The sequence below is a fragment of the Vombatus ursinus genome, unplaced genomic scaffold (assembly GCF_900497805.2).
Source record: "Vombatus ursinus unplaced genomic scaffold, bare-nosed wombat genome assembly UNPS02007284.1, whole genome shotgun sequence".
Taxonomy (NCBI): Eukaryota; Metazoa; Chordata; class Mammalia; order Diprotodontia; family Vombatidae; genus Vombatus; species Vombatus ursinus.
Window position 1 is genome coordinate 12711843 of NW_020947062.1, and position 23499 is coordinate 12735341.

General features: G+C 36.4%; 1 protein-coding gene and 1 non-coding gene across 2 annotated transcripts in view; one reads left to right on the plus strand and one right to left on the minus strand.

Moving 5' to 3' along the window:
- Window positions 1-23499, plus strand: part of TDRD9 (tudor domain containing 9) — a 232373-nt gene that overhangs the window by 73839 nt on the left and 135035 nt on the right. The window contains exons 4-6 of the mRNA XM_027849264.1: window positions 10899-10996; window positions 12659-12880; window positions 13403-13525. Of these exons, the coding sequence (XP_027705065.1) occupies window positions 10899-10996; window positions 12659-12880; window positions 13403-13525 (443 nt within the window). The remainder of the gene's footprint in view (window positions 1-10898; window positions 10997-12658; window positions 12881-13402; window positions 13526-23499) is intronic.
- Window positions 21976-22082, minus strand: LOC114033696. The gene has a single exon (XR_003568020.1). It is a non-coding gene; the product is annotated as a U6 spliceosomal RNA (small nuclear RNA).

Consider the following 23499-nt stretch of genomic DNA (forward strand, 5'->3'; position numbering starts at 1 on the left):
AGTGATAACCAAGAAGGGAATTTGAATTTCTGGGCCATGGCTTAAAATGTAGGGATGGTTGACTCAAGGTCAGGGACAGAGTGCCTCAAATGATGGTTTATAAGAGGGTATTTGGTTGGAATCTTGCATATCTAATCAACAGGGCTTTTAAACTATAAAGGATGGGGTGGGGGGTAGAGAAAACTGCCTTTTTATATCCACCAAGTTAGATACCGTAGAGAGAAAAGGAAGAAAAATGACAGTTGAGATCATCAGAAGTTCATAGGAAACAAAATCCAAGAAAAGAGTCAGTGGTAAAGGCTACGTGCCCAGAGGTAAGGCAGCAAGCAAGAGAAGGCCAACTAGAAGCTCCAACCTGAGGAAGAAACATTGATCATTTTGGTACCATTGAGATTTAAGAGGAGAGAGGGAGTATGAACTCTGTAACTGGAATATGGTTTTGGGTTTGCACGAAACTGCCTGTTCACATCCTTATAAATTTGACTTATTTCTCTATATATTTTGGAAATGAGGCCTTTATCAGAGACACTGGTTGTAAGTTTTTCAGTTTTCTGCTTCCCTCCTAATCTTGGATGCATTGGCTTTATTTGTGCAAAAACTTTTCAAATTAATGTAATCAAAAATGTCCATTTTGTATTTCATAATGTTCTCTATCTCTTGTTTCGTCATAAAGTCATAAACTATTCCTTGCTCTTCTAGTTTGCTTATAATATCAGTCTTTATATCTAGATTGTGTACCCATTTTGACTTTATCTTGGTATAGGGTGTAAGATGTTGGTCTATGCCCAGTTTCTGCCATACTCTTTTCCAATTTTCCCAGCAGTTTTTGTTAAATAGTGATTTCTTATCACAGAAGCTGGAGTCTTTGGATTTATCAAATAGTAGATTAGTATAGTCATTGAGTGTTGTGTCTTGCATACCTAACCTGTTCCACTGATCCATCACTCTACTTCTTAGCCAGGACCAAGTAGGTTTTTTTTTTTTTTTTGAGGCAATTGTGGTTAAGTGACTTGCCCAGGGTCATACAGCTAGTACGTGTCTGAGGCTGGATTTGAACTCAAGTCCTCCTAACTCCAGGGCCAGTGCTCTATCCACTGAGTACCAGGTAGTTTTGATGATTGCTGCTTTATAATACAATTTACGATCTGGTACAGCTAGGCCACCTTCCCTTGCTTTTCTTTGCATTAGTTCTCTTGATGTTCTGAACTTTTTGTTTTTGCAGATGAATTTTGTTATTGTTTTTTCTAGCTGTGTAAAATAATTTTTTGGTAGTTTGACTGGTATGGCACTGAGTAAGTAAATTAATTTAGGTAGAATTGTAATTTTTATTATATTAGCTCGGCCTACCCATGAGCCACTGATATTTTTCCAATTATTTAGATCTGATTTTATTTGTGTGAAAAGCATTTTGTAATTGTGTTTATATAGTTTCTGGGTTTGTTTTGGCAGGTAGACAGACTCCCAAATATTTTATAGCGTCTACAGTAATGTTAAACGTAATTTCTCTTTCTGTGTCTTTCTATGTCTGCTAAGCTTTGTTAGTTATATATAGAAATGCCGATGATTTGTGTGGGCTTATTTTATATCCTGCAACTTTGTTAAATTTGCTTATTATTTCAAGTATTTTTTTACTTGATTCTCGAGGATTTTCTAAGTATACCATCATATCATCTGTAAAGAGTGATAGCTTTGTTTCTTCTTTGCCTATTCTTAATTTCTTCAATTTCTTTTTCCTTCTCTAATTGCTACAACTAACATTTTTACACAATATTGATAAACAGTGGTGATAATGGACATCCTTGTTTCACTCGATCTTATTGGAAATGCTTCTATTTTATCCTCATTGCATATAATACTTGCTGATGATTTTTGTTAGATGCTAGCTATCATTTTAAGGAAGAATCCATTTATTCTTGTGCCCTCTAGTGTTTTTAATAGGAATGCGTGTTGTATTTTGTCAAAAGCTTTTTCTGCGTCTATTGAGATGATCATGTGGTTTCTGTTAGTTTTGTTGTTGATATGGTCAATTATGCTGATAGTTTTCCTAATATTGAACCAGCCTTGCATTCCTGGTGTAAATCCCACCTGGTCATAGTGTATTATCCTCAAGATAAGTTGTTGTAAATCTCTTTTCTAATATTTTATTTAAAAATTTTGCATCTATATTTTTTAGGGAAATTGGTCTATAATTTTCTTTCTCTGTTTCGGCTCTTCCTGGTTTAGGTATCAGCACTATATTTGTATCATACAAAGAATTTGGTAGGACTCCTTCTTTACCTGTTTTCCCAAATAGTTTATATAGTATTGGAATTAGTTATCTTTAAATGTTTGATAGAATTCACTTGTAAATCCATCTGGCCTTGGAGATTTTTTCTTAGGGAGTTCATTGATGGCTTGTTCAATTTCGTTTTCTGACATGGGATAAAGTATTTTATTTCCTCTTCCTTTAATCTGGGCAATTTATGTTTTTGTAAATATTCATCCATTTCACTAAGATTGTCAAATTTATTGGCATACAGTTGTGCAAAATAGCTCCTAACTATTGTTTTGATTTCCTCTTCATTGGTGGTAAATTCATCCTTTTCATTTTTGATATTGGTAATTTGGTTTTCTCCTTTTTTTTTTAATCAAATTAACCAAACGTTTATCTATTTTGTTGTTTTTTTTAAATAAAACCAACTTTTAGTTTTATCTATTCAATAGTTTTTTTATTTCAATTTTATTAATCTCTCCTTTGGTTATCAGAATTTCTAATTTGGTATTTGATTAGGAACTTTCAATTTTTTATTTTTCTAACTTTTTTAGTTGCATGTCCAATTCATTGATCTCGCCTTTCTCTATTTTATTCATATAAGCATTTAGAGATATAAAACTTCCCCTAAGGACCACTTTCACTGTGTCCCATAAGTTTTGGAATGTTGTCTCATTATTGTTATTCTCTTGGATGAAATTATTGGTTGTTTCTATGATTGTTGTTTGACCCATTCATTTTTTGGGATTAGATTATTTAGTTTCCAGTTAATGTTTAGTCTGTCTTTCCATGGCCCTTTATTACATGTTGTTTTTATTGCATCATGATCTGAAAAGGATGCATTTAATGTTTCTGCCTTTCTGCATTGGGTTGTTAGGTTTTTATGCCCTAGTATATGGTCAATTTTTGTGTAGGTGCCATGTACCACCAAGAAAAAGGTATATTCCTTTCTGTCCCCATTCAGTTTTCTCCAGAGGTCAACCATATTCAACTTTTCTAAGATTCTATTGATCTCCTTAACTTCTCTTGTTTATTTTGTGGTTAGATTTATCTAGTTTAGAGAGGGGGAGGTTGAGGTCCCCCACTAGTATAGTTTTGCTATTTCTTTCTGTATCTCCCTTAACTTCTCCTTTAAGAATTTGGTTGCTATACCACTTGGTACATATATGTTTAGTAATGCAAATACTTCATTGTCTATGGTGCCTTTTAGCAGGATGTTGTTTCCTTCCTTATTTCTTTTAATTAGATCTATTTTTGCTTTTGCTTTGTCTGAGATCAGGATTGCTATCCCTGCTTTTTTTACTTTAACTGAAGCATAATATATTCCACTCCAGTCATTTACCATTACCCTGTATGTGTCCCTCTGCTTCAAATGTGTTTCTTGAAAACAACATACTGTAGGATTAAGGTTCTTAGTCCACTCTGCTATCCATTTCTGTTTTATGGGAGAGTTTATCCCATTCACATTCACAGTTATGATTACTATCTGTGTCTTCCTCTCCATCCTATCCCCGCCTTCCCCCCTCCCCCCTCGCGGTTGCTGCAGTGGAGAGCATGAGACCACCGCAGTGCTCAGTAACCCGGAGAGTTACAGAGTAACGCATGGATGAGGCGGGAGACAGCAAGGTGGCAGAAGCTCCTGTTTATTGTAAGCTGGGTGTGACCTTTATAGCCCTCAAGGCACCTTGGGATTGCATGATCAGAGCCCTACAGCCAGTCAGTAGATCCCCTCATAGCATGCATGCCTCGGGTCAGGGTCGTGAACAGGATGTGCACGGGACGCTTAGCCATTCAGAGGAGAGCCGAACCAGCCATGGTTGCTGCGTGTCCACAGAGGAGAGGTCAGTTAAGACTTCCTTGCTTTCACACAACAGACTGTGACCCTCAACTTCCTGCTTGGAAGCCAGGACTCCGATAGGCAGGGCGCAGCCCCGTGACAATTCCTGTGTCACCCGCCCCCCATGATTATGTTTTTTTCTCACCTTTTTCCATTTCCTTCCTCAGTAGAGTTTTGTTTTGAACCATGCCTCCCTCCCTCTGCCCTCCCTTCTATTATGCCCTTCACTTTTCTTTTCTCTTTACCCTTTCTACTTCCTATAGGGTAAGTTAGATTTCTATACCTAACTGATTATGTTATTCCCTCTTTGAACCAAATCTGATGAGAGTAAGTTTCAAACAATGCTCATCTCCCTTCCTTCTTTCCCTCTGCTATATTTGGTTTTTGTGCCTTTTCGTGTGATGTAATTTATCCTTGTCTGCCTCCTCCTTTCTTCTTCTCCCAGTACTTTTCACCACTTGATTAGATTTTTTTACCATCATATATCAAAGTCATCTTGAACCCATGCCCTCAAAGTATACCCCCTTTTAAATGTCATAATGACATTACAGTTCTTAAGAGTTGCAAATGTCTTCTTCCCTTGTGAAATATAAACAATTTGCCCTTATTAATAATGTTATTGTTGTTGTTTTTTCTTTCCTGTTTACTTTTTTATGTCTCTCTAGAGTCTTGTATTTGAAGGTCAGATTTTCTCTTGAGCTCTGGTTTTTTCATCAGGAAGGTTTGGAAGTCCCTATTTTGTAGAATGTCCATCTCCTTCCCAGAAAGATTATGATTAGTTTCATTGGGTAGTTGATCCTTGGTTGTAATCCAAACTCCTTTGCCTTATGGAATATTGTATTCCATGCCCTCAAATCTTTTAATGTAGAAACTGCAAGGTCCTGTGTAATCCTGACTGTGGTTCTGTGGTATTTAAATTGTTTCTTTCTCGCTGCTTGCAGTATTTTCTCTTTGGTCTGGTAACTTTGGAATTTGGGTACAATATTCCTTGGTGTTTTCATTTTGGGATCTCTTTCAGGAGGTGATTGGTGGATTCTTTTGGTGACTAATTTACCCTCTGGTTCTAGGACTCAGGGCATTTTTCTTTGATTTCCTGAAGGATGTTCAAGCTCTTTTTTTTTTTGTCTTGGTTTTCAGTTAGGCCAATAATTTTTAAATTGTCTCTCCTGGATCTATTTTCCAGGTCAGTTATTTTACCAGTGAGGTATTTTACATTTTCTTCTATTTTTTCATTCTTTTGTTTTTGTTTGACTGATTCTTGCTCTTTCTTAGAGTCATTAGCTTCTACTTGCCCCCATTCTAATTTTTAAGGAGTTGTTTTCTTGTATTAGATTTTGTACCTCCTTTTCCATTTGGCCCATTTTACTTTTTAAGTTCTCGTGCCTCCTTTTCCATCTGGCCAATTCTACTTTTTGAAGACATGTTTTCTACAGTTAATTTTGCCTTCCTTTTTCAAGCTATTGACTCTCTCTTGCATACCTCTCATTTCTTTTCCCAGTTTTTCTTCTGTCTCTCTTATTTGATTTTTAAAATCCTTCTTGAGCTCTTCCAGGAAGGCTTTTTGGACTTGAGACCAGTTCATATTCCCCTTTGAGATTTTGGATTTGGGTATATTAACAATGTTGTCCTCTTATGAATTTGTGCCTTGATCTTCCCTTTCTCCAAATAAGAATCTGGTCATTTTCCATTTCTGCTTTTTGTTCATGATGTTTGCCTATTTCTTGACTTAAAAAAAAAAATGTTGAGTTCTCTTGGTGGAGCAAAGGGGGCACTTACCCGAGCTTGTTTTCCTGCTCACCAGGGCTTTGCACTTGAATGTTTGACTCCTGCTGGCCCAATCTTGCACAGGGATGTTTTGATGCTTGTGGATTTCTGTCAGCCTTGAGCTTTGCCTTTTGGGGTTGTGCCTCCCAGAGTTGTGTTGAGGCACTGGATGATTTTGATATTGGAGAACACCATTGCCCGTGTTGGTTTTTCAAGTTGGTGTCTACCAGTTCCTCATCCTGTATTGAGGTTCTCGGGGGTCCTGGTGTTGGCATTTGCTGCTCCACCAACCTGAATCTCAGTATCTCCCCTTGGTATGCTGAAGTGGGGCTTGCTGCTGGCTTGCTGGGACGCTTACAGTCCTGTACGGCTCCCCCTCCCTCAGAGCAAGAGGGGCCTTTCCTGTTAATCCCCCAGGTTTCCTGGGGTACAAGATTGCTGTGCCCTGTCTTTTTGCTGGCTCATGGTTTTTCCTGCGTCTATATTTTCTGGGCTTTCAGGGCTCAATGAGGGAGGGTGAGAGCAACTTACTCCTTAATTCACCGTCTTGGCTTCTGGAAGCTGAGTCCTGTCCTGTAATTTTTAACCTGTGTCCTACTGCCCTTAAATCTTTAAACCATGAAGAATTCCTTTTGTCTCCTTCATCCTATGTCGTAAAATCCTTTCTTGTCCTGTCTTTAATCTTTAAACCCCATAAAAACTTTTAAAACTACATCATCGTTCTGAAACCCTCATGTAAACATAACTCCCCCAAATACCAGGGTCTCATTTTGCTTTCTTGCTAAGGAGGCCCATGCTGCTTACACGTTAAATAAAGCTCCCAATTAATGGCTACAGAGGAGGTCTAAGTGAATTCTTTCATACTTAAACCACTCTCCCAAATCTGACCTCGACATTTTCGTTTAATTTTGCCAGTATTTAAGGAGAACAAAAGTTTAAAAATGTTTTGCTAGTATTGCACCTTTTAAATAATTGTATTTTAGCTACATTATCAATGGAATACCTATTTGGTGGCTTATCTAGTAATGTAACAACTGTTTATAAATTGAAGTATCATAGATGTAGAGGTCCTAAATCCTAGAGTATTAGAACTGTAAGGGATCATTTATAATGTAATTTACTGCGATGGCTAGATCATAGGTCCTTTGACCTCTTCTTGCCCTAAGCATACTCTAAATTACAGAATTTGCATTGTATGAGGTGTTAGCTTACCTGGGTCTTCCTATGCTAATGGAATAAAAGATCTGTTTACTTGAAAAAGAAAAGAAAAATGAAGTTTCACAGAAGCTCTTGGAATCTGACCTTTTACAGTTTGTAGAAACTGAATTTAGGCTTAGTAAATTTTTTAGAAAAGATATAAAAAAAAATTGAGCTCACTCCCATCCATGAGGATCATAAGGACCTTGTTACATCTAAACTTTGTTTATATTCTGACCTCTTAGCACAGTGCTCTATGTTCATGATTAATAAATATTTAATTAACTGAATTTTAATAAAATTCAGACTTTATTTAGTAAACATGGAAGATAATTTTTAAAACTTAGTTCCATTTTCATAGCCACTGAAAGGAGAGAGGTGGTTTTGGGGGTAGGAGAAAATGATGGAAAAATTATAGGGAGAATAGACAGAGAAATGGATACTGGATAGAAGGAAATGAGAAGTATGAGAGGAGAAGACTGACTTGACATCTTGATAGGGAGGGTGAGGGTTACATACTGAATCAGGGAGAAAGAAAGATTTCAGAGTTAATTTTTCAATTAAAGCCTTTTCAATTTCTCATTTTTTAAAAATATGTAAAGAAAAACAGACTTAAAAACTTTATTTGAATGTTAGAATGAATGAGCTGTCAATTCATAGTAACAAAATTTTTTGTTTAAAAGGCCTTTAATTTGTCTAATCCTTATTATTTGTAAGATGTAGATGATATTATTCCAGTTTTTTGTTGAATAAATATAATCTGTAGTTCTGATTTGTAAAAATATATTATTGTCAAGGTTGGCAGAATTCCCAGTCATCTATGCTAGCAACCTAGATGTTAATTTATAATCTACAGTCTTTTTCACTCTCCTCCCCACATCTGATGATTTGCAAATCCTGCTGCAGCATCTCTTGCTTATATCCTGCCTTGATACTGCCACTACTGTGTGCTTGCCAAAAAGCCAGCTTTATGTGATGAGGATGATATCTAGACCCCAAAAAGGAAAAACCCTGGACTTTCCCACATGGCCAAATCTCTGGGGTTCCCCTGAGGCTATAATCCCATCAACTGGCCTTTCATTGTGGACCTCCCGATGGCCCCAGGCCGCTTCTCCATTCTCCTTTAGCCATGTGGTCCAGGTCCCTGGAATTCTATTACCTCATAGACTACTTGGCCACCCCTAGATCCTTCTCATAGTCTTAATGTATATAAAGTCCATCTTATCTCCATTAAACCACTCAGATTCTTATAATCTAGCCACTGCTTAGATTCTTAAAATCTAGCCACATGCTCAGATTCTTAAAATCTAGCTTACTAATGTTCAGACTCCTTAAGAGTCTGCCCAATATGACGGGTAATGTTCAAACTCCTTAAGAGTCTGGCTAATATGACTGAAAGAAGGCTTGGGTCGAATTCTTTCGGGCAGGACCCATGTGTTGTGATGTTGGGGTCCCAGCACCCCTAAACCTCATCATTTGGAGAACTCACACAGGGCAAGCACTTACATGGTGGTCAGAAGAAGCGATACAAAGACACTCTCAAGGTCTCCCTTAAGAACTTTGGAATTGATTGTGTGACATGGGAGACACTGGCACAGGACCGGTCAGCATGGCGTGCCCACATCAGAGAAGATGCTGTGCTCTGTGAGCAAAGCAGAATTGAAATGGCTCAAGAGAAACACAAGATATGCAAACTTGGAGAATCCACCTCAAAGTTCACATGGGCTATTTGTGTCTGACCTGTGGCAGAGCATTCAGAGCTCATATTGGTCAGATCAACCACAGTTGGACACACTGAAACTTTGACTCTAGCATAGTGATGTCATTTTGGTCCTCTTAGAAAATGAAGCACAACAGTCAACCAACTAACCCACCCTGGTACAGGCCCTCATTACCTAATACTTAAGACTATTGCAATAGCCATCTTTCTCCCTGCTCTAGTACATTCTCCACTTAGCTTTCAAAGTGATTTGCCTTATGGAAGAATAGAGATACTACAGATGCAGTGGAGAACTGGTCCAACCATTCTGGAGAAGAATTTGGAACTGTGCCCAAAGAACTATCAAACTGTGCATATCCTTTGACCCAGCAATACCACTAATAGGTCTGTATCCTAAAGAGATTAAAGAAAATGTAAAGGACCTATATGTACAAAATATTTATAGCAGTTCTTTTTTGTGGTGGCAAAGAATTAGGAAGTTCTATTGGGCAATAGTTGAACAAGTTGTGATGTGTGATTGGGATGGAGTATTATTGTGCTATAAGAAATGACAAGGGGGATGGATTCAGAAAAACCAGGGAAGACCTATATGAATTGATGCAGAATGAAGTGAACAGAACTAGGAGAACACTATGCACAGTAACATCGATATTGTACAATCAACCATAAAAGACTTAGGTATTCTGATCAATACAATGATCTAAGACAATTCCAAAGCACTTGTGATGAAAAATGCTGCCCAACTCCGGAGACAGAACTGATGAACTCTGAGTGCATTTTGCAGTATAATTTTTTTCCTCTAGGCCCTGTGTTCTGTCCACTGTGACAAGAAATGTGATGGTACTACCAGTTTGCCCTGGTCATACAATGTCTAGAGGACTGTGTTCATCTGGGGATTGTTGCTGTCTAGGTGTGCTGGGAACCCTGAAATTGAGGGAAAAAGGTCACAGTCTGCCTTGAAAGAATGGAGCCTTCTCTCAGTCAGGGACAAGGTTTATTGTATTGCCAATAGAAAAGGGTGAGATTTTAAGGGCAGGATTTTAAGAATCTGTGTGTTTATGACACCAATACAAGTGGGCCAGACTTTAAGAATCTGAGCAATTTAATGGGGGCAAGATGGACACTTTTATACTGAAAGACTGTGGGAAGATCTGGATGTGATTGGGGAGTGCCCAATAGCCTGGGGTGACCTGGAGGTAATAGAGAAGGGGTCTAGATGGGATTAAGGGTGAGAGCCTTAGGTGGGCCCAGGTGCAGACAAGGAGGGTCACAATGAAAAGGCAGTTAAAAGGATTATTGACTGGGAAGGGCCAGGTGCTTCAGGCAAACACCAGAGATCTGGGTTCAGGGACTTTGGGGTCCAGGTCCCAAAGACATGGTCTTATACTTTCAGGGGTCCAGCTCGAATCCCATCCCCCATCAGGGATCACATTTTAAAATTAATATTTGTAAGCTAGAGGCCATCTGTAAGAATGACCAAGATGATGAAACTAGAAATCATGCCATATGATTGAACAGTGGAACCAACTAAAATCCCACCTTTCACAAAAATCCTTTCCTAGACCCACTTAGTGGTAGTGCCTTCCCACTTCATCTCCATTGTTTATTGTTTATATTGTAGTTGTACATAGATAGTTGTTGTGTTGTTATCCCCATTAGACTGAATTTTTTGAGAGCAGGGAGTGCTTTGTGTCTCCAAACTTAGCATAGTACCTGATACTCAGTGTGTACTTAATGACTTTTTGACTGACTGACTGACTGACTCTTGAAGCAGGGGAATAGGTAACAACTTAGGATTTATGCAATTTAGATTTATGCAAAGAAGCTATTTTTTAGTAATAAATTTTGTTTTAATTTGTGCCAATTAATAAATTCTCTTTTACGCCAAGTTGCTAAAAGCCCATAGTGCTAACTAGGGATAATTACCTTAAAGCAATATGTAATTTTTAAGCCATCTTGTTTAAATTTAAGTAAATAAAATAGTGTGTGAATTTTCTAAGTTGTCTTCTATCCTGAAAAAGTGTTAATTTGCATGGGGAGGGAGGAGCATATTCATATTTATACAAGCATTTAGAATGTGAATTTTTTAAAATGTCATTGTTTTTTCTCCCCATTGTTTTTCTTCCCAGGTCCAAAGCAACCTTTATATAAATCAAGCAGTGTGCCATGTATCCCAGATACAAATTACAAATATCCTGATTTGCCTATAAATCGGTGTAAGGAAGAGGTAAACAGTTTATTTTAAGATAAATGTAACTTTGTTTTAAATTAAGATGTAACCTTAGATATATAATAGATGTACAGCTGGGAGGGACCTTTGAGGTCATGGAGTTCATTCCCTTCATTTTGTAGGTCACTGTAGCCCAGAGAGGTTATGACTTGCCTAGGGTCATACTGATGCAGTTTAGGGGTTCAGGGGTGCTGGGACCCCAAAATCACAACACGTGAGTCCTGCCCAAAGGAATTAGACGCAAGCCTTCTTTCAGTCAAAGACAAGGTTTATTGAACATTGTCATATTGGGCAGACTCTTAAAGAGTCTGAACATGGGTAAGCAGTGGCTAGATTATAAGAATCTAAGCAGTGGCTAAATTATGAGAATCTGAGCAGTGGCTAGATTTTAAGAATCTCAGCACCTTAATGGAGACAAGATGGACTTTATATATAGAAAGCCTGTGGGAGGGACCTAGGGGTGGCCAGTAAGCTGGGGTGAACAGAACTCCTGGGACCTGGACCTCGTGACCAAGGGAGAATGGAGCCTAGCTAGGATTAAGGGTGGGAAATGGCCAGCCTCCATAGGGAGGTAAGACAATGGAGGGGAGATTGGGTGTAGCCACAACGAAAGGCCAGTTGATGAGATTATAGCCTCAGGGGAACGCCAGAGATTTGGCCAGGTGGGAAAGTCCAGGGTTTTTCCTTTCTGGGGCCCAGATCCCAATAAATAAGTATCTGAGATAGAAGTGTAACCCAACTCTGTTTAACTCCCAAGTCTAGCACTTCATCTAATACTATGGTACTTCTTAATTTTGTTTTTTCTAAACAGTCACATAGTATAACGGTGTTATGTCTTTATTCAGTAAATATTTACTGAGCATCCACTACCATGTTTAGAGGCATTGTGTTTCACATTGTAGGGTAAACGACATAAAAGATATTATCCCTGGATTTAAGCAATGTATAAGTTTATTTTATTCATTTAATTTTTGTAAATTTTCACTTTTAACTTTCATTTGCATTTGGTCTTTTACCTCTGACACATCCTTTTTCTCAAAACCCTTTCTATGGCTAAAGATCTATAAATGTAAAAGTGGAAAATCTTTGATAAAGTATCTCTGGTGTAATCTTCTTATAAAGCAGTTATCCAGTAAGTACATTTTTTATGTACTTACAGAGCAAAGATATTTGCATATTAGGTAATTTTATTAACAGTGGCAGGCAAGCTATGTTAGTAGATTATTTTTGATTCTAAAGAATCTTATTCCATTAAACATTTTAGATTTTATTTTAAGTATATTGATTTACCAGTGGAGATTGTAGCATAGATAATACAAAACTGAATAATTAAAACTCAGTTTTTATTTGGTTTGAGCTTGCATTGATTTTTAATATTTGGATGACTATATTTAAATATAATTAATTTCCTTTGTAGTCCCATGTGTTTTATTTTATACATTTACAAACATTATTCTGAGAAAGTGTTAGACATTACAGGATACCCAAAGGAGTCCATGACAAAGAAGTTGAAGAGCACCTTGACTAGATCATCTTTAAGGTTTTTTCTAGCCACTTGATCTTATGTTTTGTAAGCATACATTGTTATTACATGGATAATAGTTTCCATTTTTGTTCACTGAAGAGAACGCTGATTTTTTTTTTTCTTTGTAATTCCAGGTTATTTCCTTGATAGAAAGCAATTCAGTTGTAATTATTCATGGTGCAACTGGTAGTGGAAAAAGCACTCAGCTTCCTCAGTATGTCTTGGATTATTATATACACGGTTCTACATACTGCAACATTGTAGTTACTCAGCCACGGAAAATAGGTGCCAGTAGCATTGCAAGATGGATTAGTAAAGAGAGATCTTGGACGTTAGGTGGTTTGGTAGGATATCAGGTAAGTTTATTGTAGAAAGCAAGCAAATTTTTATTTCTGCTTTAATTCCTTAGCCTATGTCACATAATAGTATAGCACACATTTTGCAAACCTTTGAATTCTACCAGATATTTATGGATCAGAAATATGATTTAAAAAAAAACAACAAATTTTAATCACCATTTTTATTTTTCTCCAAATAAATGGGTGATTGAATGTTCAGTGTTGCCAGGCTTTAAACAAAACAAAACAAAATAAAAAAAAACTGACAACAAAATTTCCCCCAACAAAACAAGACACTTTTTGCTCGTAGGAAGTATGGTGCCTTTGTGATTAGGTAAACCAGGCTCCAAACAGAGGAATTCAGCACTGTAATTTTATTCTGACCTGCCACTGAATTTTATGCTGGATGATAAAAGACATGATAAAAAATGCAAGATAATTACTTCACTCAAAAATGGAAATGATAAAAGTTTTTAGTAATTGACAGGAACCATTTAAATATATAAACTTCCGGTTTCCTTCTTTCTTCTCCCATGTTAGGTTGGACTAGAGAAAATAGCAACCAAAGATACAAAGTTAATTTATATGACCACAGGTGTGCTGCTTCAGAAAATAGTTGGTGCCAAAAGTTTGGCAGAATTCACTCATGTCTTCATTGATGAAGTAAGTTTGAAAAAAATTACTTGTTTTTATTGTAAAGGATCAAATTGAATGTGTGAAAGCATTTTGTAAAATTGCAAATTTCTATATGGTGTAAAGCACTGGTTGAATGTAAATCAAGTAACGAAATTTCATGTAAAGTATTTTGAACACATACCACTTTCCAAAGTTTAAAAATTTCTTTTTCTCTTGTTTCTAAGATGTATTCATACATGGATAAAGGGGTTTGAGAATTCTGATCAGATCGGTTGTTCAGGGTACCAGCTTTAATCTTTAGATATAATATGGGAAAGACTACTAATTGCACATTGTTGTTATTTTAGCCAATTCTTTTCAACCATTGATTTGATAAGATAGATTTCATTTTTTGAGAATGACCAAGATGAAAACACTGGCACTGTATGGTTCAGTACATGACCTTTCTCCTCTCTTTTCTTTGGTCCTGAAACCCTTGATAAACTCTAGCTTCTGCTAGTATCTGCCACCAGGTGAATCATTGGATACCACATGGATATATTGAGCCATGATAGAATTGGAAAATTTGAGTTACTGTGATTTTTTTTTCCTTTGAAGTAAAGGAATCATTGAGGTCTTGATGACCATTTTTTCTGGAGGAATATTTGCATTTACATATATATTTTATGTGTATACATTATATATAAATACACATATGCACACATATATGCAACATGTGTATATACATATGTGTACACATGTATATATTTTATATATCTGAGTTTTAGAAGAGTTGTCCTTAATTTTGTGAAATTTGGGAACAGTTTTTAGAACTTAAGCTTATTTAAGTATGCCCCATTCTAAGAAAATTAGATATATGAAAAACTAAATTTATAGAAGAGATAAATTAAGGAGTATTTATTTACATCATAGACAATTTTTTTGTAAGATCAAGAGAGTTGGATTATCTAATCTTTCAAGTCCTTTATATTTTTTAGTCTGTGATCCTTTCCCTTCTACCTTTCCTACTCTTTTACATTGAATCTGAACTTTGGCTTTGTCAGTGACCACTGGTTCCTCTGATAGTCCATTTTCCAGTCTGTTTTTCTGCACACTGATTTCTCCTGCCTTCATACCTAGCCTTGACTTCATATACCATATCCTAGCTTAATAAATACTTGTTGAATTTCATGCTATGCCAGTTAGATGATTTAACCAACCATTTTATTCTCATCAGGGCTAAAATGTTTGAGAGACTTCACGGGCTCTGTCAGGTTGTTCCACTCTTAGCATTGATGGATGAAGCCACAAAATTGAGCTGATTTTATCCACAGTAACTTTCCGGTACATCATCTCATCTGGGTCCTTGCTGTTGCCAGTGATTTTTTGTTCTTATGGACTACCTGTCTTCTTTCCCAAACGTTTGAGGGTTTTTTTCCTTTAAGGCTCTAGCTGTATCTTCTCTGCTCAAACTGTTAGAACACGTGGCCTTACTTTTCCATTTCTTTAAAAATATATTCTAATTTATAAACTTAACTGTCTAAAAATGATCAAATGTGCTAAGTGAAAAAGAAGTCATACATAAATCCTTAATGTATTGTACTGAACAGTAAAAAAATTAACACTAGATATATCGCAAGTAACAAAGTACATTTGCTCTCTATCCTCTTAGGAGTCCAGTTGATATTCCGTCTTTGGCTTTGTTTTCTTTTTCATATGAAGTTGTTGTCAATGTATTGCTGTCCTCAACCTATTACCCTTTGCACAGGTCTGTCCATGTTAATATATTATCCATATTCATATTTATAATTTTTAAAGTTCCTAAATATGCAAAGGACCTTTCTCCTAATTCCACTTTGATTTGATTCTTGTTAAGTGTCATATAAGCATGTAGATGATTTCTGTGGCTTCTGTTTATATTGTAGTATAGCTTTGATCAATGGAATTTTACAATTTCTGAAGTTTAAAATTGAGCATCATCCCTCAGAGGGCAATGAAAAGTTTCATCGTTAAGTATGCGTGGACAACAACAAGGAACTACAGTAAAAAAAGAACAGGAGTAAAGGATATTAAATGTGTATACCAAGGTCACCTCCCCCAGTACCCGCCAGTATGAATAACTACTCTGTGTGGTCTCTGTGTCCATGTCCACTAAAAATAATAGCTTATGAACCCCCAATGAATGGTTTAATTTTTCCATAAGCAATCAAAAGAAACAATTAAAAAGCAAAGGCATTTAATGAGATAGCATAGTAAAAATATTTGCTACAGGCCATTCTCCCCATCAACATAGGGCATGCTCTCTCACAAGTATTTGCACCATCATTGGGGAGAGTGAGCAAGCCTTGGGATCACACTTGGGGAGCCCCCTGGGACACAGCCTATGAGGAAGAGTTGGAGACTGACCTGAGAAGAGGTGCTGCATATACAGGCAGTATTCAAATAAAGGAATGGAAGTTAGCAACCATATGAAAGAATTTTTTCAATAATAAAGAGAATATAAATTAAAGCAAAAATTTCATACCTGTCAGATTGTAAAAGATGACAAAATTTTGTAAAAGACACATTTTAAGAAGGACATTGATACTCTCCAATGGTCTAGAGGAACCAGAATAGTGAAAGACCTTGATATGAGACTTGGCTGAAGAAATTGAGTATATTTAAGCTGGAAAAAATAAGATTCATGGGGAAGGTGGTAATTGTCTTCAGATATTAAAGGGCTTTCATGTGAAGAAGCAATTAGATTTATCTTGGTTGTTTTAAGAGGGCCATGCCAGGAAGAGTGGGTAGAAGTTATAAAGTATCTCAGCTTCCAAGATTAGGGCTGTGCTTAATAGAGTGAAACGTCTGGAGAGTTGCAGGGATCCCTCTCCCATTGAGGTCTTAAAGGAGAATGCTGGAGGAACTAGTTGTGTATGTTCATAGTAGAGATTTTCTATTGTGTATTTTTAGGACTAGATGCCCTCTGAGGTCCCTTCCAACTAAATTAAAAAAAAAAAGTTCTTGTCAATCAAGTTCTCTTATTCTGTACTAGAAGCTAGGTAGACCTCTTTAACTTGGGTTTACCTTTTGTCAAAGATAAGAGTTTAACTTTTGGATTTTTCTGGCCCTATGTTCTTTTATCTGTAATACTTTTCTGCAATGTTTATTTTTTTAGAAACTATTGTTCTCAGTTTTCATGTTTTCTTATCAGCTACTTTTTCTTGATTTTGAGAAATTTGAATTGTTTTAAAATACTGCTTTTTGTGGGGCTTGGTTTTTTTTGCCAGTTCCAAGGCTTCTTGAAAATTGGATCTGAAAACTTGAAAAGTTAAATGTTTCTTAAATTGCCCATCTCTTGCCTTCATGTAATATACTAAGTTTCCCTAATAGATTATTCTGTGTTCATGACCCATACTTAATTATATGTTTTTTGTTCTTATTTCTCTGACTGGTAGAAATAAGGCCTTAGAGAAATAAAGCCTTCTAGTTAAAAATGAAACTAAGCTCAGAGTGAATGAAGAATCCTTTATTACGCTTCTCTCCAGAGAAGCGGGCACAACGCACTTTAGTAGCATGTGAGCACTGGTTCAGTGGTAGAATCAACTTTTAAACTGTTAGTAAGATCCATACTCCACCCATCAGGGCTCCTGTTGGTCTAGTTCATCTGAGTTACGCCTTTCCTGGTCAGCCCATGTCATGTTCATCCATGTTCTATTCACTCCACCCACTTCATGGGTCCCATGTTAAAAATGGCAGCTATCTCTGCCCTTGGGGTGTGTTAGTTCATATTCAATAAGCTTATTAAACAAGCACAGTGGAGAAAAGCCTTTGTCCCGAAGAAGCCCCATCCTTGAATGTGGCTGGTTGCAACCTGTTTAGCCTCTAGGGCTCTTTTCTTAGGATAGCAAACAACTAGTTCCTTTTCTGATTGGTTGAGGGACTATCTACAAGATCTTGGAATTTCTTATCCTGCTGTGGAAGCCTAACCTCTAAAATCTTTCTTACACTGATGATCTCTGAATCTCATTATTGTTTCTTTGTACATTAGTTATGTTTTTCTTCTTAATTTTTGGTTGCTTACAGGCTGTTGGCATTTAACTATATTATATTTGGAGAGAACTAAATTTTGCATTCTTCATGGTAGTCCTTTGATGTTTTTTCTTTCTGTTTTTTTATTTTTTGTATTTGTCAATTCTAGAATGTTTTCTTGAGTGGTATGTTTAGATTGTTTTCTTTTCCTGAATTTTTCTGGGATGTTAGTAATTCTGATGTTAGTTCATCTTGATTTAGCTCTTAGTGCTGTCACTTGTTTTTGCATGTTTATTAATTTTTTCACTTGTTTTTTCAGCTAGTCCACAATGCCTGTAATTCTCTTTTCCTGCTATAATTAGTTTGGTGTTGATTACTTTTGTTGTTTCAAAAAAGGATGTTTTTTATTATGTTTTACATATTGCTCATTAAAATTTTTTTTTATGTTTTTAAAGCATCTTTTAATATAATTTTACTACGTTTTTAAAAAACTTTCTACAAGTTCTTATTTACTCTTTGTATTTTCTTTCCTCTGTGTTCTTGCTTAACTTCTTTAAATGTGTCACAGTTAGAGCTGAGAAAATCTTTTGTCATACTTTTCTTTTTTTCCATCTTCATTTTTGTCATACTTTTCTTTTTTTCCATCTTCATTACTTCTGGCATTTTAACTTTTTTTTATTGGTTAAGTGGAATTAAAAAAATTGTATGGGTATTTTGCTTTACTTGTTTTCTATCTTGGTGGGTTTTTTTTGTCGTTTTCTACTTTTTGTTTTCTGAGTGTTATATGAAGTCTCTGACTGTCTTTGAACCTGTCATTCCACCGTCTTGACTGGAAAGCTGAGCCCATGCTGTTTAGGAGACGTTTTGATGGGGTACCTGGGTGCTTGTGTTTGGGTGCTTGGTGCAGTAACAAACAACACGTGAAGGAATTATTAGTTTGAACTGGCTTTGCACTGGGTCATAAAGACATTCTTACCCACTGGACTATCTACGTTACCGCCCTACCTCATTATCTACATCCTGGACTCCTCGTTATCTGTATTCTAGACTTAAGACATATGTATACTCCCTACATATATCTTGTCAAATAAGACGTTGACTGGTGGCAGACTGGACACCTCTCAGTTACCCCTGACCGCTAGTTAACTTAGTGACGTAGCAGGCCTAAAACCACACCTTCATGTGGCCCCCTCTTGTGGGCTTTTCCCAGTGAACTCGGTGAAACGCCTGCTCACTAGATACAAGAAGTGCATGTTCCTTTAAGAACTGACCACTCCTTAACCACTCCCTAATCCTGCCCTGAATCACCTAGTTAGCATATTTGACATGTTTTATTATATTTTATACTATATAAACTTTAACTATATTCTTTTAAGATCACAGGTTCCTTAAGAATCCTTGCCCGCTGAAAAGCATAACAATAAACTTTTTGCCAACTTGACTTAAAGAATGCTTGAGTCTGTGAATTCATTCCAGATGATTCCTTCCAGTACTCTAGTCTTTGAGGGGTCAGAACCTCTCAGACCGCAACAGATGTACCCCCATGATATCTCTTCTCTCTCTACGTTTTCTATTGGTGGTCCTCATCTATGTCTGTCAATTAATTATTATCTCTATGTAGATGACTACCATAATCTAGATATCCAGTAATCCTTTTCTCTCTCCAGAGTCCAAGGTCCCCGTTACAAATTGTCAGACATCTACACTTGGATGTCTCATATCTATCTCAGACTCCATATTTCCGGATCAGAAGCATCATTTTCCCCTTAAACCTACCCCTTTTCTGAACTAACCCATTTCTTTCTCCCCCCCACTTAATAGTATTTTTTTTCCAATTACATGTAAAGCTAGTTTTCAACATTCATTTTTGTAAGATTTTGAGTTCCAAATTTTTCTCCCTTCTCCCCTCCCCATGACAGCAAGTAATCTGACATATTATACATGTACAGTTATATTAATCTTATTTCCACATTAGTCATGTTGTGAAGGAAGAATCAGGAAAAGGAAAAACCACAAGAAATAAAAAACAAAACAAACCAAAAAAGTGAAAGTAATATGCTTTGATCCACATTCAGACTTCTCCATAGTTTTTCTCTAGATGTGGATAGCATTTTCCATCATGAGTCTTTTGGAATTGTCTTGGATTGGATCATGTATTGCTGAGAAGAGCTAAGTCTGTCACAGTTGATCATTGCATAATGTTGCTGTTGCTGTGTACAATGTTCTCCTGGTTCTGTGCAATTCATTCAGCATCAGTTCATATAACTCTTTCCAGGTTTTTCTAAAGTCTGCCTGCTCGTCATTTCTTATAGCACAGTAGCATGCCATTACATTCATATACCACAACTTGTTTAGCTGTTCCCCAATTGATGGGCATCCCCTCAATTTCCAATTCTTTACTGCCACAAAAAGAGCTGCTATAAATATTTTTATACATGTGGTTCTTTTCCCCCTTTTTATGATCTTTTTGGAATATAGACCTAGTAGTGGTATTGCTGGATCGAAGAGTACGCACAGTTTTATAGCCTTTTGGGAATAGTTCCAGATTGTTCTCCAGAATTGTTGATCAGTTCACAACTCTGCCAATAATGCATTATTGTTCCACTATGTTCCAAATGTTTCAATTTTCCCACATCTTCTCCAATATTTATAATTTTCTTTTTCTGTCTGATAGATGTGAGGTGGTACCTCTGAGTTATTTTAATTTTCATTTTTCTAATAATTAATGATTTAGAGCATTTTTCATATGACTATAGATTCTTTTAATTTCTTCATCTGAAAAGTGCCTTTTCATATCCTTTGACCATTTATCAATTGGGGAATGACTTGTATTCTTACAAATTTGAATCAGTTCTCTATTTATTTGAGAAATGAGACCTTTATAAGAAATACTGGCTGTAAAAAAAAATGTTTCCCAGCTTTCTGCTTTTCTTCTAATCTTGGTTGCATTAACTTTATTTGTTTATTTTTTTATTAATTAATTTATTTTTAGTTTTCAACAATCACTTCCATAAGCTTTTGCGTTTTAGATTTTCTCCCCTTCACTGCCTCCCTCCTTCCCTAAGACAGCGTACAATCTGATATAGGCTCTACATATACATTCCTATTAAACATATTTTCACGTTAGTGATGTTGTAAAGAAGAATTAGAACCAATAGGAGGAACCACAGGTAAGAAACAAAACAAAACAGAAGGGAAAAAAAAGAACAAATAGTAACCTTCGATCTGCATTCAAACTCCATAGTTCTTTCTCTGGATGTGGGTAGCATTTTCCATCATGAGACCTTTGGAGATGTCTTAGTCCCTTGCATTGCTGAGAAGAGCTTAGTCTATCAAAATTAGTCATTGCACAACATGACTGTTAACTGTGTACAGTGTTCTCGTTCTGCTTACTTCACTCAGCATCAGTCCATACAAGTCTTTCCAGGTTTTCTGAAGTTTGCTTGCTCATCATTTCTTATAGCACAATAGTATTCCATTACATTCATATACCACAACTTGTTCAGTCATTCCCCAATTGATGGGCATCCCTCAGTTTCCAATTCTTTGCAACCACAGAAAGAGCTACTATTAATATTTTTGTACATGTGGGTTTCTTCTCTTTTTTTAAAGAAGAGCTCTTGCTTCTGCCAAATATACAACAAGATAGATAATTTTGAGAGCATTGAGGATGTGGTTGGCAGTATACCTGAAAGAGAGGAAGACACCAAACACTTGGGGAAAAAAGTAATGTAATATTGTGACTTCTAAAAAAAGTCTGAGAAGTATACAAAATTCCCTGTCTTACCTGCTTGCTTTCCCATCTCTACAAAAATCTTATGATAATAACTGGTATACATATCAAGGGCATCCTTGATCAAGGTATATGGAGGACAACAGGCATTTGCAAAGTATTATTCTACAGTAGATAATATTTTTACAGTCACACAGTTGAGTACAAAATCTCTATAAGCTTATTGTTTGAGTATTAGAAAAAGGATTTTGAATAGTAAAATATCTCACCTTAAATGGTAGGAACTTAACATTCTAATGTGAGGAGATAATATACAAGGACTGTAGTGATTAGGGAGGAATACTTTGGTCCTGAGAGTTACCAGGAATGTGAGTGGGACTTTAGGGCAATATGTTGATATACCCTATCCAAGAATAATGGCAGAGTTGATTCGATCACAGTTCACAGTTTAATATTTTGGTGGGGAAAGGAAATAGGTTATTGTCATGGGAAAAGTGTCCACTGAGGAGAAGGCCAGAGATTTGGGAGTAAAGAGAGGTGTGGTAAGGGCTTTTCTTGAAATAGTAGTCTGGGAGAGGCAGTTACGGATCAGGAGAGTGGAACATATGTTTTATTATATGGTTATGTCTATATAGATGTTGTTTTTAATTAGCTGTGTACATGTTGTATCCTTCCAGTACCAATGTAAGCTTCTAGAGAAGCTTGACTGATTCATTTTTGACCTTATATCCCTGAGCACTTGGCAGAGTATTTGGCACATAATAACTCTTTCATGAATTTGCGTGTCATCCTTGTGCAGGGGCCATGCTAATCTTCTCTGTATCATTCCAATTTTAGTATATGTGCTGCCAAAGTGAGCACACATAATAACTCTTTAATAAAGGCTTGTTGTTTTGAATTTATTAGATCTTTGGGTAATGAGTCATCCTGATACAAATTTGATTCATAAACAAAAATGAATACATCATTTGAAGTGGTGCAGATAATACCAATAATATTAGAACTGAGAAACAAATATGAATATAATAGCTGATATTTGTTTACCACCCATTTTCCCATTATCTCTTTTGTGGTTTTTCTTAGGAAAGTGGACTTTTAGCTGTTGGCTCAAATGACAAAATGGCTAACATCTTATAGTCATCCTGTGACTGGGATTAAATTTTAAATATTACTTTTATCAGTTTGAAAATGTTATTGGAATAAATGATTGATCTTAAAAACAATAGGTGTCAATAAAGCTAATTTTTAAATATAATTTATTATAAATACAAAGTGTTTTTCACACTTAATATTTTGTCAAAAATGGAAGAAGAATTTTTCTTTTTGTAGATGTGAATTATTATGGTTACCAAAGTAGGTGGCTCATTTAGATAGTGTTGGGCCTGGAGCCAGCAAGGCCTGCATTTAAATCTGGCCTCAGACATTATTAGCTGTGTGACCCTGAGCCAGTCACTTAGCCTCTGTTTGTCTCAGTTTCTCATTGGTACAATGGGGATAAATAATAGCACTCACTTCCCAGGGTTGTTGTAAGGATCAAATGAGATAATAATTATAAAGCACATAGTAAGTGCTATATAAATGTTAGCTATTATTATCTTTATTATTAAAGTATAGTTGATGAAGTGCTTTGCTCACAATAATCTTTTGAAATATCTAATGCAGGTATTATCCCCATTTTACAGAGTAGGCACTGAGGTTCAGAGAAGTGGTGTCACTTCCCCGTGGTCTTACAGTTTCTCAGTGGCAGAACAGGGACTTAATCCCAGAGCTGCCCAGTTTTCTTTTCATTTGATTTTACTGTTTTTTTTAGAGTAGCATTGCTCAAAGCGCTGTCCACAGACCTCTTAGAGTTCCCACAACCCTGTCCATGATGTCAGAACTATATTCATAATAACACTGTGCTGTTATTAGCTCATTAAAATGTTTCTCCGTTTTCCAACTACATCTTTGTGTGAGACCATATTTTCTTCATGCAATTCAAATAAAATATCACAATAGGTTGTATGCAGAAGCAGGTATGAGAATCTACTTGTCTTCTATTAAGCTAGACATATTTGCAAAAATATGTAAAGTAATGCTTTTTTTTTTGGGGGGGGGGTGAGGGCAATTGGGGTTGACTTGCCCAGAGTCACACAGCTAGTGAGTGTTATGTGTCTGAGGCTGGATTTGAACTCAGGTCCTCCTGACTCCAGGGCTAGCACTCTATCCACTGTGCCACCTAGTTGCCCTAAACAATGCTACTCTTGCCACTAAATTTTCTCTCAGAAAATAGTTATAT